This window comes from Sinohyriopsis cumingii, unplaced genomic scaffold (assembly GCF_028554795.1).
Source record: "Sinohyriopsis cumingii isolate HCF-2022 unplaced genomic scaffold, ASM2855479v2 utg001870l, whole genome shotgun sequence".
NCBI classification, from domain to species: domain Eukaryota; kingdom Metazoa; phylum Mollusca; class Bivalvia; order Unionida; family Unionidae; genus Sinohyriopsis; species Sinohyriopsis cumingii.
This window is the reverse complement of record NW_028316076.1, coordinates 1,305,869-1,322,021: the sequence shown is the minus strand read 5'-3', so window position 1 is coordinate 1,322,021 and position 16,153 is coordinate 1,305,869. Positions and strand designations below refer to the sequence as shown.

At 35.3% G+C, this 16,153-nt stretch overlaps 1 protein-coding gene across 2 annotated transcripts in view; it reads left to right on the top strand.

Moving 5' to 3' along the window:
* LOC149771415 (peflin-like) overlaps positions 1 to 14,805 on the top strand; it is a 36,434-nt gene extending 21,629 nt beyond the window's left edge. For both annotated transcript variants that reach the window (XM_089948511.1, XM_089948512.1), the window contains 3 exons: positions 2,071 to 2,235; positions 9,804 to 9,947; positions 14,081 to 14,805. In XM_089948511.1, the coding sequence (XP_089804637.1) occupies positions 2,071 to 2,235; positions 9,804 to 9,947; positions 14,081 to 14,307 (536 nt within the window). In that variant the 3' untranslated portion in view covers positions 14,308 to 14,805. The remainder of the gene's footprint in view (positions 1 to 2,070; positions 2,236 to 9,803; positions 9,948 to 14,080) is intronic.
* The last annotated feature ends 1,348 nt before the right edge of the window (positions 14,806 to 16,153 follow it).

Sequence of the window (16,153 nt, the reverse complement as noted above, 5' to 3'; positions counted from 1 at the left end):
CTTGAATTTTATCAGAATCTTTATCATTTATTAATTACCTTCAGGTCTGTATTACATACATTAGGGTGGGGTGGAGTGGGACCTGGGATTTTCTTTCAAGCTGGAATATTTTTTTCTTTTAAGCATGGTAACATAACGAATAAAATAGTTTTTTTTCTTCATTGAATCGGAGCAAAAATATTTTCTTTATATTTAAGGACCGTAATCCTCCCCAATTCTAAACTCCCATTAGTATGCCATGCCCCCCCCCCCCAATTGTATGATCAGTTCCCTTACATCGATCTCTCATACTGTGTGGTTATGTTATTGTGTCAGAACATAATAACTAGAGAAAACAGCACATAAATCCTATGCCTCAAATTAAGATACTAGCAAGAACAATATACTTTTATTATAATTCTCTGAAGACGTATTTATGGACCTGTTAAAAGAAATTCACCATCTGATTTTACTGGAAATTCCCTTAAGTATGTGTTTTGTATTTTTTAAGTAGTACCTCAGTTTGTTGTCAGTGAATAATTATTGTTTTAAAAAAGACAGTAGAGTGGAATATAATATTGTTGTACAAATAATTAGTTTGAAAGGAAACAGTTAATCATGGAAGTATAATACTAATACTAAAGCAATAAGTATAACCAGACCTGAAAATGTTACATTTTCCAGTACTTTTAATAATTATGTATGCGAAAGTTTTTTTTAGTCACAACTTGTTATATCTTTTTGGAATGTTTTTATGTTCAATTTCACAAATATGTGGCTGCCCTGTTAAGTTTTGGAAAAAATATCTTGCAACAGCCATTAGAATTTCAGCATCTCTGAACTTGTTCTCTCACGCCTTATAAAACTTAAGGTAATCCTTTTTATAAAAATCAACATTTACTGTGAAGCTTTAATGACACTATTGTCACTATATAAGATTATTGCTCTGTCAGGGTACCCCAGACCCATGCTAATTATGAAGCTAAGGAGGGGGGTGCAGGATCTGAGATGAGGCATGGTCAGTAAGACTGCAGTAAGTAGAGTTAGAATGGAGCAGGGGTTAAGATCCAATTTGGATGGAGAAGATGAAAGTGCATTGGTTCATAGTTAGATGCATAGTGGTATAATAATAAATAAAGGAATAAGAAGAATATCGTCAGTTCATTATGGCTACCTCGAGGAATAATCAATATGGCCTCCTTGACATTAGTTCTCAAAGGTTTTTAGCAAGATATAGGTATCTACAATTATATGCTTAACAAAATTCAGACAAAAGCTGAGGTAAAATTAAATAAAGCACAGTGAGATAATATCATAACGCTATGAACTCTTGAGATAGTTTGGACCTAAAATGATGTGCATGTCTCTAATTCTCTTACTAAATTTTTTTCCTAAAAATGTTTATTAATGGCACCAAAATAAAACTGCAGAATAAAAATAGGAAGTCAGTGAAATATGTGCAGTACATTCAGGAATCTTGAGCATTAAGTACTAGGTAATCACACTGCTGACAAAGTCACTTTCCAAACCCTTTTCATTACTTATTTTATAAGAGGAGTCTCTGATCTTAAACTGTTGTCAGTTTGATGGCTTAAAATTATCCCTAAATGTTTACTTTTATGGTCAGCAAGTGGCATCTTCTTTTGCCTATTGCTCTTGGGAATATATATTCAGTTTAGAGTAGCACACCTTTAAATTTGGGCTGGGATTCTTACTTGTGTAAAAATATACATTTTTCAAAACATTCAATACACAAGTGATAACCCCTATGAATTTAGCTGAAATTACTCATATTCCAAGCCAGAGGTATGTATAGCTTGTAGATATTACTGATATTCCAAATCAGAGGTATGTATAGGTTGTAGAAATTGCTGATATTCCAGGTCAGAGGTATATATAGGTCATTGAAATTACTGATATTCCAAGTGAGTTTGTTTGTGTATGTGCGATATTATGTCAGCAGCATTGTGATATACATAATGCAGTCTCTTTAGTTGACATAATTGTTTTTAGTGATATGCTTAGCAAAAGGAGTTTAATTAACATTTTTATCAGCTGAAGAAAGCACTGCCAAATGAATTTCTCTTTTAGGTGGTTATGGTGGAATACCTCCAGGAATTGACCCCCAGGTGTACCAGTGGTTTATGTCAGTGGACCAGGACAGAAGTGGGAGAATTACGGCCCATGAGCTTCAGCAAGCCCTCATTAATTCAAACTGGTCACATTTCAACCCAGAGACATGTCGATTAATGATTGGTTAGTTCTTAATCTGATACATTTTGTGTATTTACTTTTTTGTTATGTCACTGGGGCATATAATGTGAACCTTGAGTGTACGTCTGACCATTTGTTACATCTAGTGACATTTTTCATTTATATCAGTTTTTCAGGTATTGTTTTGTTGACCACAGTCCTACAACATTGCATGTTTATGTGTTTCGGAAAGTACAACACTGTCCCACCAATGGCAGATTAGTGTAGTTGGTATTTTATGCCTCAGTGATATCGGTTAAGTTTTGTTTTCGGTTTCTTAAGATTTGTTACTGCAGCATCATGTATCTGTGTCTGAATGCATTGTGGTAAGCACGACATAATAATAAGCAAACATAAGTCAGTGTGACCTGTATTTGATGTTACTGTTACCTGGGTTTAAATTATTTTCTTGCGTATTGTTGAATGCAGTGTTTTGCATCTTTGTTTATTCTAGAGTTTTGATATAAGTACAAGACCATCTGGTCACTGGTATGTTACTCTTGCACCATAATCAGTTTTCTGGTGATATCTTTGTAGATTTTAGATTCATAAACCTAACTTTTTTCATGTGATTCCATAAACAGGAACAGTTTATCAAACATATATGGGGGCCCTCTATTTAGTACATATGCAAAATATCAGCCCCACCCCACCCCTCCATTTCACCATATTTGCATGAGTGAGTCTCAGTTTTCAAGCAACAGATATGATTTTTCATCATTTTTTATAATCTCTGTAATTCCGTATAATTTGGAATTGTATCTCTTTGAACAGGTGTGTACGATTTATCTTTAGAAATATTAAAACTATACATTGCAAATATTGCATGCAGACAACAGTTTGGGCTGCAGTGGACTGTTCTGGAACCCAGTGAGCATTATGTATGCTTGTTTACATCAAGAGCTTCTGTTTGCTTTGAAATGCAAACAAGTTCACAGTGTTAGGGGTCCCTTAGCTGCAGTCAGGTTAGAACTTATAAATTAATCAATAAAATTACAAGTTTTAAGCATTTGTTTTTATATCCATGATGCATTTCATTGTTTAATTAAGTAGGGGGTACAAAAGGAAAGGTGTGCAAATACTATAGGCTGTTTGTGTAGGATAAAGCACATATGTTTTACTAGTACTAGATGTAATAATATAGTTTGTGTTATTATGTGTGTATATAATATACTGAATGGATGGCCTCTTTAAAAATGACGTGTTTATTCCACAGTCATTGTATCTGACATTTGGAAAGGCAATGACTTGATGGGTCATGCAGACCAGACTTCTGTGGCAGAATGGAGGAGGAAATCAGAGCTGTGCAAAATTTGGGATCTGATGTTTGGTTATGCATAGTTTAACCAGTGATTTCTTTGTGAAGAACTGCAGATATACCAGCTATATGTTTAATTCATTGATCGAGTTTATAAAAAGGTCCAGTTTAAACCTGTAAGAAATATTTTTCCCTTGATTTTAGGCTGTCACTTTTAAATTGGATAGGACATATTTGGATGTATTTGTTTGGAATTTTTAAGATATAATGTTGATGTACTAGTTGTTGATTCTTCAAACTTTTCAACACACAATTTATGCTTAAATAAGGCCTAACATCAAGTGACTTATTTTGCTATTGATGATTTGGTCAAATTTCAAGCAATATGTGACTTGGGTATACAAGCACTAAAACAGAACACTTTATATTATCCCACCCACCCACATGTCCGTGTTAATCATTAGAGCTGGGTACTGCCAACAAAATTTTACTGCAGTATTTCTGAACATACTGTGAGATGTACCATGGTATACCACAATTATATTTGGAACCAACAATTCAATACTCTGGGGCAGGAACCTGACACTTTTTTGTTGATTCTGTTTGTCAATAACTGGGCAAAAACAAATCTTGCTCTGATTGATAGCAAAATAACATCATATTATATCCATGATGTTATTAGGACAAAATAACATCGTATTGCATCCATGATGTTATTAGGACAAAATAACATGTTATATCCTTGATGTTATTAGGACAAAATAGCATCATATTATATCCATGATGCTGTTAGAAAAAAAAAACATGTTGTATTCATGATGTTATTAGGACTAAATAACTTCATATTATATCCATGATGTTATTAGGACAATATAACATCATATTATATCCATGATATTATTAGGACTAAATAACTTCATATTATATCCATGATATTATTAGGACAATATAACATCATATTATATCCATGATATTATTAGGACAATATAACATCATATTATATCCATGATGTTATTAGGACAATATGACATCATATTATATCCATGATGTTATTATGACAGTATAACATCATATTATATCCATTATTAGGACAAAATGACATCATATTATATCCATGATGTTATTAGATAAAATAACATCATATTATATCCATGATGTTAATCGGACAAAATAACATCATATTATATCCACGATGTTATTAGAACAAAAAAACATTTCCATGATGTTATTAGGACAAGATAACATCATATTATATCCACAATGTTATTAGGACAAAATAACATCATATTATATCCATGATGTTATTAGGAAAGAATATTAATTATCTTGAGATAAAAGAAAAAGAAAATATTTCAGCATAAAAGAAAGTCATTGTCCCCCTCCTTGATAATCAAATGGCCAGTACCTTACAGCAAATTAATTTGCTTTTTGTAAGTCAATTGTCGTACAAGTTGCAATTGAAAAGCTGTAACTCCAGTGGGATGAGGACTATTGATAAAAGTATGAAGTGGTGATACTGAAGCCAACCAATTGCTTGTACACTATTGATATAATAAGATGCCAACACCCATGCAAGATATTTATCATAGAGGACCAGTAAACATTAATATGCTTTCTCAACAGACGACAAAATTAGTGGATTGAGAAATTACATATAGCTTAGAGGGAGAACAAGTGTGCTTTTTTAATCAGAAATTGATCTGAAAGTAGTATTTTGCCCAAATCTGTTTCACATTTCGTTTGTCCACCACATTGGCATACATGACAAGTATCAAAGATGTGATTCAAGGATTATGAATAGAATTATAATTGTTGTCATTGACAGATACAACTGTTTTGTACAAGAAATGATGTTGTGATATGATTCAAATTTTTAACATAGCTTTAACAATTTTTCAGTCATATCACCAGGGATGGTCCTGGCTTTTAAAAAGCTGTCGCCAAAAAAATCGCCAACCTCAATATTTTGTCGCCAATTTTCAAAAAGTGTCGCCAGAACAAGTAGTGTACATTTTTCCAAGTGTTAATTCAGTCTATTAATGTAACAGGCAATGAAAATTACAAAAGATGGGTTAGTTAATTCTTTAATTACAACAAGCATTAACAAAATCTTACAAAGTGTTACATGAAGATCCGTCGCAATTTTAGGGCTGCCCACTTGTTGAATGCAGTTTCAAAGTCTAATTTTTCACATCTGTACATGCTGATTCTCATGAAATTCTCGAGAGATGAGATGCAGAGTTTATTTCTGATGTCAGTATTTGTGAGGTTCATCTTACTGAATCCACGTTCACAGTCCACAGCACTGACAGGTGACACCAGTAGTCTATCAGCAGTCCATCCCCCCTTATGGCTAGCTTCACAAAGCTTGTAGTGAATTGCTTCCTAAATCCCAAGAATGATCACTGAATGCTGTATAAATTTTCTCGACAAACAAAATAGGATCTCCATTCCCACGAATGAAACTTACACGAGTCAACACCTGGCAATATTGGACCGTATATATAAGCATAAAATTCACACCCAATTTAGAGGTTCTTTCACTCTTGTATTTTGAGAAATAAATAATTATTATTAATTATGCAAAACTGGTTGTTGTTTTTTTTTTTTGTGCTATTTCTCGTTTCGGAGTTTAAGTGTCAGCAGCCGTAACACGGATTGATGGCAAAAGGAAAAGATCAATGAGTAAAATGCTGCACTGGCGACAGACATAATTGTGATTGAGATTTTTCCATTTCCTTTGTATTTATACACAGTAGTCGGTACTTCAAAGGTTATCAGTTTTCTATGAAGGTTCAGCAAAACTACTGTACTGGTATATGTAAAAAAAAAAAAAAAAAAAAAACAACAACAGAAGATTTAGACATTCAGTTAATTGTATCTGTTCTATTCGCGTCTTCAGAAGTCGGTCAGTTGTAGGTATAGTTCGGTAGCATGATTGACTGTATCACAGCATACAGTACTCAGCCCAGATGTCAGCATAAGCAGATTATGATGTAACAATGCACTGTAAAGATGGGGTTGTCAATACGAACAAAGGATTGTTTGTGTAACAGATTGATTCCAATGCATTGCTTAGTCAAGTTTGTGGCTTCCTTTTGTTCTCCCTTTTAATTTATCCAGTCCAAATCTATGATTGTATGTACAAATTAAATAACCAAAAAGTCTGTCGCCAAAAAAATCGCCAGATGGGATATTTTTGTCGCCAATAAGGAAAAAAAATCGCAATTTGCGACATTGGCGAAGCCCAGGACGATCCCTGTATCACTATGAGGTCTGCAATGTGGCTGTTTATAGTTATGTCTAGCACTAGGGCATCATGCCGCAGACATGTAGCATGATGTCCCACCCATTCACATTATCCTGACACCATGCCGATCAGTCCTAGCACTAACCTCTTAATGCTGAGCGCCAAGTGAGGCAGCTGTTAGTACCATTTTAATAAGTTTTTGGTATGACTCGGCTGGGGATCGATCCCATGACCTCCCGCATCCAAGGCGGACACTCTAACCACTAGACCACCAGAGCGGTCTGTAAAAAAAAATGATATTTTCTTAAACTATTTGTCAAGAATATTGAAACATGCTGTTAATATCATGAAAATTGTAACAAGATTCCTCAGGATTTTCGGTATATAACTTATGATGGAAACTACCAATGTACAAGCAGTAAAATGGTATATTGGTAATACTGTGCACCTCTACTTACTATCTGCTTAACTACTACTTTACTTTATCCTCAGCAAAATATGGCTTATCTAAATAGGAATCTATGAATTTGCATTATTACGAGACATAAAAGACTGGAGGCTACCAGTCTACAGGTATCTCTTGGCAAATCATTGCCCATGTCACCTGTGCCTGTCATGCTTAAATGTGTAAACGAAAACATTTTGAGTTTGTCATGTACAAAATCAATATTCTGTTTAAATGAATATAGTTCGTGATTTATAATGTTAAAAATGTTTAGAATACTGATAAAATACTGTTTGGCAAAAACATGTGAACTGATGTTTTAAAGATGCAGAACATAGTGGAAAACAAGATGAAATGCATCATATGTGCGACAGAGTTAACTCTCTTAGGTGTTGATACCGGTACAGTGTTCAGTCATCTCATTCATATATATATATATATATATATATATATAATTGAAATTTGTTATAAAAAATATTTTTTCAGTAGTAGTCAACAATGAATTACAGCTTTCAAAACTCCTGTACTTTCTTCAGCATTGAATGTAAATTAGCAACATTGCACTGAAGAACTTGCCTTGAGGTGTATGTGATCTGAGACATATCACCATAGTGATGGTGGAAGGTTTCAGAAGTGTTTGTGGTGAGCTTGTGTACATGAATTTGTGACCAGACTCTTTGTACATGGACCAGGTCTTGTGTACATGAATTTGGGACCAGACCCTTTGTACATGAATTTGGGATCAGACCCTTTGTACATGGACCAGGTCTTGTGTGCATGAATTTGGGACCAGACTCTTTGTACATGGACCAGGTCTTGTGTACATGAATTTGGGACCAGACCCTTTGTACATGGACCAGGTCTTGTGTGCATGAGTTTGGGACCAGACCCTTTTGTACATGGACCAGGTCTTGTGTGCATGAGTTTGGGACCAGACCCTTTTGTACATGGACCAGGTCTTGTGTGCATGAATTTGGGACCAGACCCTTTTGTACATGGACCAGGTCTTGTGTGCATGACTTTGGGACCAGACTCTTTGTACATGGACCAGGTCTTGTGTACATGAATTTGGGACCAGACCCTTTGTACATGGACCAGGTCTTGTGTACATGAGTTTGGGACCAGACTCTTTGTACATGGACCAGGTCTTGTGTACATGCACTCTTTATATGGCTGTTATGCAATATATCCTCAATTTTGAGTACATACTCAGTTCTAAAAGAATATATTTAATTCCAAGGCAAAATTTTTGTAAGAATCTGACCAAATAAACCATCTGCATTGTTTTTGATGACTATATGGATAATTTTGCAGTTATGAAGACTTTGAAGATAACATTATTCATAAGTATTGTTTCACTGATAGAATCCATGGTATGCATTGATGTGGGATAGGAAGTCTTACCCAGGGATTAGTATTTGAGGGCATTGTTTTTGATGACTCTATGGATAATTTTGCAGTTATGAAAACTTTGAAGATAACATTATTCATAACTATTGTTTCACTAATAGAATCCATGGTATGCATTGATGTGGGATAGAGAAGTCTTAACCAGGGATTAGTATTTGAGGGCAGGAACTCAGTTTTGCATAGGCTGGATATTTTTGCTCCAATTTTTTACAAGAAAGTTGGAAAGAAAGACGGCATATCACTGGTATGGATGTACCTTTATAAATATTTAGTATTTTCTAAACAGTTTACTTCATTAGAAAGAGCATGCAAATTATTGTTTGAGACAAAGAATTTGTAAATGTGGATGAATATCTAGGTAAGCAAGATTTGGCTTGTCAGTCATAAAAGCACAAGTAACATTGCAACCATTCTTGATGTCATCTGTATATTGATGTTATCTACAGCGTCAATGAGTCCATCCATGTGGGCAAACCCTTCTCACAGGGATACTGTTATCTACAGTGTCAATGAGTCCAGCTATGTGGTATACTTTTTTCACATGGACAAGCTGTTATATGTAGTGTGAATGAGTACACAGGTATGGACATACCTTTCTTAAATGGAGAACTGTTATTTATGTTGTCAGTGAGTGCTCATAGATGTTCATCCTTTTCTCACATAGGCAAACTTAACACATTTATGGGTTTGAAAAAAAATATGTTTCACTCTGGAATGTGAGAAATAGTTATCACATAGGAATGAAAGAAACAGGTATCACCTTTTTGAAAATAGTGTGTTGTTATATTGGCATGGGCATCAGGTTTAGGGTTCAACATTCAGCTCAGGTTTTCTTTAGACTTTCATATACAATCATGAAACTTTATGGGTATATTCGTAATAGAGGGTTATGCATAACTCGGGCAGAAGGAGGTAACATTGTCCAACTTTTCATGCTTCATTGACTTTCCTGGAATATGCCTCAGCAAAGTAAGCAACATAGAGTATTTTGTGGAGTTTGTGTCATAAATTGGGTCGCACGTGAACTCAAGTTGAGAAGTTTCAATAATGCTGGCTGTATCTTGGATAAAACAAAAGTAATAACACCTACTGGCTTCTTAGGCAAATTTAACTGTTAACATTTCCAGCTGTAATAGTCAGAGGGGTAGGTAGTTGGACAAATCCTTGATGTTGGGACTTTTGGTCTTGATTTATTGTTTATTTTCTAGGAATGTTTGACAGAGACCAAACTGGAACCATTGAACTTCATGAGTTTCAAGCACTGTGGAATTACATCCAGCAGTGGAAAGGAGTGTTTGAGAGCGTTGACATCAATAGATCTGGCAGCATTGAGGCACAGGAGTTACAAACAGGTTGGTTTTATGTATATTGTAGATAGATAGTAACATAGGGCAGCAAATTAGGAAAACCTTTAATTGTAGCAAAATATTACTTGCAAGTATTACATTGTTATCTCTTCTATCACTAGTCCCCAGTCTAATGTGAAAATTCCTTCCTCCAGTTACTAATGGAAGGTCTAGAACAAAAACAGTCTCAGTATGGTGCCTGTGTCCTTTTTTGTAATTTGAAATATTGCCCTTCTTTTCCTTGTACTTAGTGCGGTATAAGATGTGTCTCTGTATCTTTTGTCATAGCTTCTATCAATTATATCCATTTTGGTGTTCAGTCAGGTATATCCATTTTGATGTTCAGTCAGTTACATCCATTTTGGTCTTGAAGTTGACCTTTATGCTCCAGTTCTTATGTTTATTTTCAATTATCTATGTCACCATCTGTTATTTTGGTAAAATTCAACACTAGTTGAAGCAGTGTTTCTGTAAATTTTCGCCAATGTTGGTACTAGTGTTATGATAGCTAACACCCTTTATAATTGTATTCTGCTCATTTATTTTAGTGATTTTCTTTTAACCTTAAAGGATGTCGCAAGAAATTGGAAAACATGACCACAAAAAAAATGCTTATTGTAGCATACCCCACCCCCACCCACGCAAATACACACACACACTTGTTTTACGTGTTTTTAGTATGCTTGCATGGTCAGCTGTCCACTCTGCATGTTGTGTGTGTGTGATGTGTGGGACCTAGCAAAGAGCACTGCTTCTGTAAAAGTAGAGGTAAAGGAACTGAATCTTCTCCTTTGGATCCCCACTTTGGTACTTGGAGCAACTATTGCCACTTCCCTGTGTAAGGAAGTCACAAGTAGATTGATCCCAAGATGGATCAGGGGCATTTCTGGGCATTAAAAACCAGACAAACCAGTCCCAATAGGGATCAGTAGCACTTCCCAGTGTAAGGAAATATGTCAGGCTGCTCTGGGAGGTATCAGTAGTACTTTGTGCTGTAAAGAAGCCACCAACTCACCAATCCCAGATAGATGGTGATGATTAGAGGCATTTTCTGGTGTAAAGACTTTGTCAGTCCCACAAAGAGACAGGCAGAGTCTGTCCAACTGATCCCAAAAGGGATAAATGGCACTTCCTGGTATAAGGAAATTGTTGTTGTTGTGGGGTTTAATGCTTTTTTTTCAACCCACGATTGGCTATCCTTTGCGACCAGTATTAATGGTGGAGGAAGAACCCAGAAAGAACCACTGACCCATGAGAAGCTACTGGCAAGATTTCAAACATACCCACAGTGGCTGAATCCGAGACTCAGACTGGCGCAGACAGAGGTGAGATGGCAGTGATCTGTAACGGAGAGCACTTTAGACCACTCGGGGGCCCTACAAGGAAGTCACCAGCTTGCTGATTCCTGAAGGGGCATGGAGATCAGTGGCACTTTTTGTGGGATCTGCACTCTCTGCACAGAGGATCCCTCTTGCACACAATCTACAGCTTTACTGCTGGCTCATATCAAAAGATCAAGCCACCAAGACCAATTTTCAATCAGGGTTTCAAAGTATTTCACTTAAACTGAGTTGATGAAGTTTGGGTTATTACTGCATCTTGAGCCTTTATTAATCATTCCTCTCAGATGACATCATGATAGACATTTTTTGGCAGTCTTTCTCTACCATTTATTCAGTGGACTGTAGTTTGATAGTGCACCAGAACAAGTGCATTTATTCATTGGGTCTGATTGTATCAGCCCAGCAAGTCAAATTCCAACCTACTGTAGCATGATACTGGGAACAGATGGTAAGTTCTTTCTGACAGCAGTTTGAGTGGATCATCAGCCTCCCTCAGCGCTGAAAACATCAGAAATATGATCATAGCAGATAATGTGTTGCTGCTATTAGAATGTAGTTGCTTAGATAAAACTAAGTTTAATTATGTAATACCTGCTGCTATTAGTAGCAAATACCTCCTTCCTCCCAACTCCGATGTCCTTTAGTCTTTGTCCATGTCAAAGAAAGATGATATTTCAAGTGACAGAAGTAACAAAGGCTTCAAATGAGAACAGTGTTTTATTTGTTCTCCGATTACTAAGTGAGGAGGAGAATTCAGTTTGGAATGGAAAAGTGCCAGGAAAAGCTATATGTAATATACCTGCATGCAATTATTACATTGCAGTGGCCGAGTGGTCTAAAGCGCTCTCCATCACAGATCACTGCCATCTCACCTCTGTCTGCGTAGGTCAAGTCTCGGGCTAGGCCAAATGTGTATATGTGAGAAAACTTGCCGGTAGCTTCTCGTGGGTCGGTTTTTCTTTCCGGGGTTTTCTCAGGTTCTTCCTCCACCATTAATACTGGCTGCCATGTATAGCCTATCTTGTGCTGAAAAATGGCGTTAAACCCCACAACAACAATTATTACATTGCTATAATTAAAATTAGTTTAACTCCAGCCAGATTATAAGTGGGTTGTGGTGTATGATAATAGAAAAAAATTCATCCAGCAGTAAAGGATACTGTAGGCATTGAAACCAAGTAACCAGGGGGCATCCAATCACAGGATTTACAGTTGTGTTTGAGCATGGCAGATGGTTGATTGTGGTTTAATTTAAATGCAAGAAAATGCTATCAAAAATGTGTATCGGGTGTTGTTGTTTTGCTTTTTTTGTACTTCTAATAAATTGTTTTGACAACTGGTTCCAACTTAATTCCAAAACACAGGATAAAATGTTCTGTTGTGCTTTGGGATGAAAAAATGTATTGGATATGAGGAAGACATTTTCACTCCATTTAGTTATATTCTCAACAAGGCATCCAAAGTCAGAATTACATTGTTAAGTCTGTCATTTTCAGAATTTGTCTGGAATCAGTTCAGGTTAGCTGGACAATAAACAAAATATAACAGCAATTTTCAGTTTTGCATTGGTGGTATTTTAGTACAACCCTGCCTGTTGCATAGCATCTATTCTGTTTGAAAAATTGTAGTTTCTGTTGCTAATAATAGTAACAAACTATTGTTTTTCTAACATTTTGAACAAATTTAATAACACTTTCAAGTAAATTATAAATATCAAGGGAGGTAACAGATTTAGGTAAATGAGTAGTCTTTTTAGTGTTTATCTCCCATTGATATACAATATATCATACATGTGGTGAAAAAAATTAGTTGAGTTGTGAAAGCAGCTGATTTATTTGAGAGTGATCATCTGACATGCTACCTGTAAATCCATCAAGTTGATAGAAATTTGTCCCAGACAAGACTTATGAAAAATGTTCTTAGCCCAACCAAGAATTTAACTTCCCTGAACTTTTAATGTGTCAGGCTTAGTGTTGTTGATAATGGAAAAGCCCTCTGCACAGACTCTTGATCATTTCTCTGAAATGGACAGTCAGATGCATGTTAACCTCAGATATGTGCCTCCACATATATACATGGGCACTTTAAGACTTGAGTTATCAGTGTTACAACACCTTGACAGTCCCCATGCTTTTCTAAGACTTGTCCTTGTCTCACCATTATCCATACCATGTAAACCCTCATACTTATGCTGAAAGTTGAACTTTATGTCAGATGTTAAAGGCCTTCTGTGTGCATGATCTCACTGTTACCACCAAATGAAGCATTAAAAGTCACATCCAAACTTGGGCTGAAAACCTTAACTATTGAAAAGTACTCTATTACTATACCATCTGAATTGATACACCCAATCCATTCTTGTGACAAAATGTAGCAATTAAAAGTTGATTCACTGAATACAGGGTGTTGATGTTTGTGCTTTGTGCTCAGAAAGGCATGTTTTGGTTCATGCAGGTTTCAGAAAATTAGTACTGCACGGGTGGGGATGCTATAAGCATTGTGAATGCATAATTTTCTTTATGCTTTTCTCCCACTTAAAAAAGTTGAATTATTATACATGCTATACAGCAGGTGTTTGTTAAAGGCATATAAATTTGGCACTTTTGACTAGAAATAATGGATTTTAATTTTAACAATTGTAAAAGTAAAGATAGTGCACTATTAAAGGTAATAAGGTTTATTTTCATAATTTCAGTCTGAAAGCACTAAATCCTTTTTAAAAAATTGTCACTCATATTCCTACTTTACAGTTTTATGCATATTTTGGGAAACATAAATAACTTTTTCTGTTTACAGCTCTGCAGAGCATGGGCTACAATCTCTCTTACAACTTTGTCCAAATGGTAGTGATCAAATTTGACATCCAATCCAGAAGATGTCTAACCCTTGACAACTTCATCCAGGCATGCGTCATGTTGAAATCCCTGACAGACATGTTCAGACAGCGGGATACTTCCATGCAGGGACAAATTAGAATAAATTATGAGGATTTCATGACAATGGCTGTTTCAAATAAACCCTAAGTTAACTGTTAACAGAATTATAACTTTAACACATTTTTTAACAGAATTAATCAGCCACTAAAAAGACAGTTTCTTTGTACAAGATTAGATTGTATTGGAATTTAGAAAAAGACTACATAATTGAGGGTTTTGACAATTTGTAAATGAGTGACGGTAGCTGCATCACTCTTTTTGTAGAAAATTAGAAATGTAATTCCTGACATCAGTCCTATTTTGTGGATGTTCATTCAAAATATAAGAGACAGTGCGCTGAACACCCATATAAGAGCCAGTGCGCTGAACACCATATTGCAGAATATAGTCTTTTCCAGATGAAAATTTGTATTCCTGTTTACTTATTTGTTATCCTGCATAACTTTAAGACATTAATTTGTATTTCATTTATTTTTTGGTCACTTTTTCTCTTATATGTTTAGCCATGTAACATAGTTAATTCTCTATTAAAACATGTCTGCTGTTCAACTGTCATTTGACACAAATAAATGTTTTTCTGGTGAATTGTTTTTTCATTTTTTATTTTATAAATATAATTATGTAAATTTGTTTACAACTTCAGAGTTTCATAAATTTACTTTGAGTGGTTTATCCAGAAATATGATGTATGGATAGATTGAGGCTACAACAGTATTGCCCGCTAAAGCATGGGTTTAGTTAACGAAATATAATGAATGATTTCAATCTTATGCTTGTCAGAGAGATCGTTGAACTTTTTTTGTGAATTTTAGTGGAAATCCAAACTCGTATCATATCATTATTGATCATGTGACATTGTGGAAGTTTTTATTGTTTCATTTTGTTGGTTTTATTATGTTATTGGCTTTACAGTGCTTAGAAAATGGGATTTAAGTGCTTTTCCCAGGGACACACTGAGGTGGCTGACGAGGTCTGGGTACCAAATTCTTGGATTATTAGCTTGATATATACTAACTATACATGGCTGCCAAGATCATGAATGTTGAGTTTCTTTAATCCATGTGCAATCGTGCACATCATTACATCTTAGATAAGGGCATAATTTAATACAAGGTGAAAGAGTCCAGTCATACAGGGTAAAAGATTCGTTACTTGGATGTATGAATGCACTGCCAAGTTGTATTGGGTAAAAGAGTCATGACTTGGATATCTGAATGCACTGCCAAGCTGTATGAGGTAAAAGGGTCATGACTTGGGATATCTGAATGCACTGCCAGTCATACAAGGTAAAAGAGGTGTGTGTCAGAATACACTGCAAAGTTCTGTATGGTTAAAGATTAATGACTTAGACATCTGAACGCACTGCCAAGTCATACAGGGTTAAAGAATCGTGACTTGGATATACGAATGCACTGCCAAGTCATACAGGGTTAAAGAATCGTGAATTGGATATATGAATGCACTGCCAAGTCATACAGGGTTAAAGAGTCTTGACTAGAGATATCAAAATTTTGGGAAATTTATACCAGGTACCAATCAATCCTAGCGATCTGTTACCTGGTACCTGATCAAAGGATAATTGTATTAAATGTGTTCTTTGTCATAGGTTCACACATAACAACCTCCAAGAGAGATATAAGTGTTATTTATTACTAATATAAGTAACAAAAGTGTAATCTGAGCATAAAAAGAGGTCTATATATTACCTGCCATAATTACAGAAAACTTCATGAAAATGTACATATTTATTTTATATAACGTACATTTTTGCTACTTGCCTGGATCTGCAGTTTAAATTTTTTGTCACAAATCGGCTAAATCCATGTGGATTAGTAGTTAATACAAGAGTATAGACAAAAAAGAAATCGATAAATTATTTCACTTTAATTTGTCTACAGTAACTTTCGTGAATAGTTGTAAAGTCAACAAATGA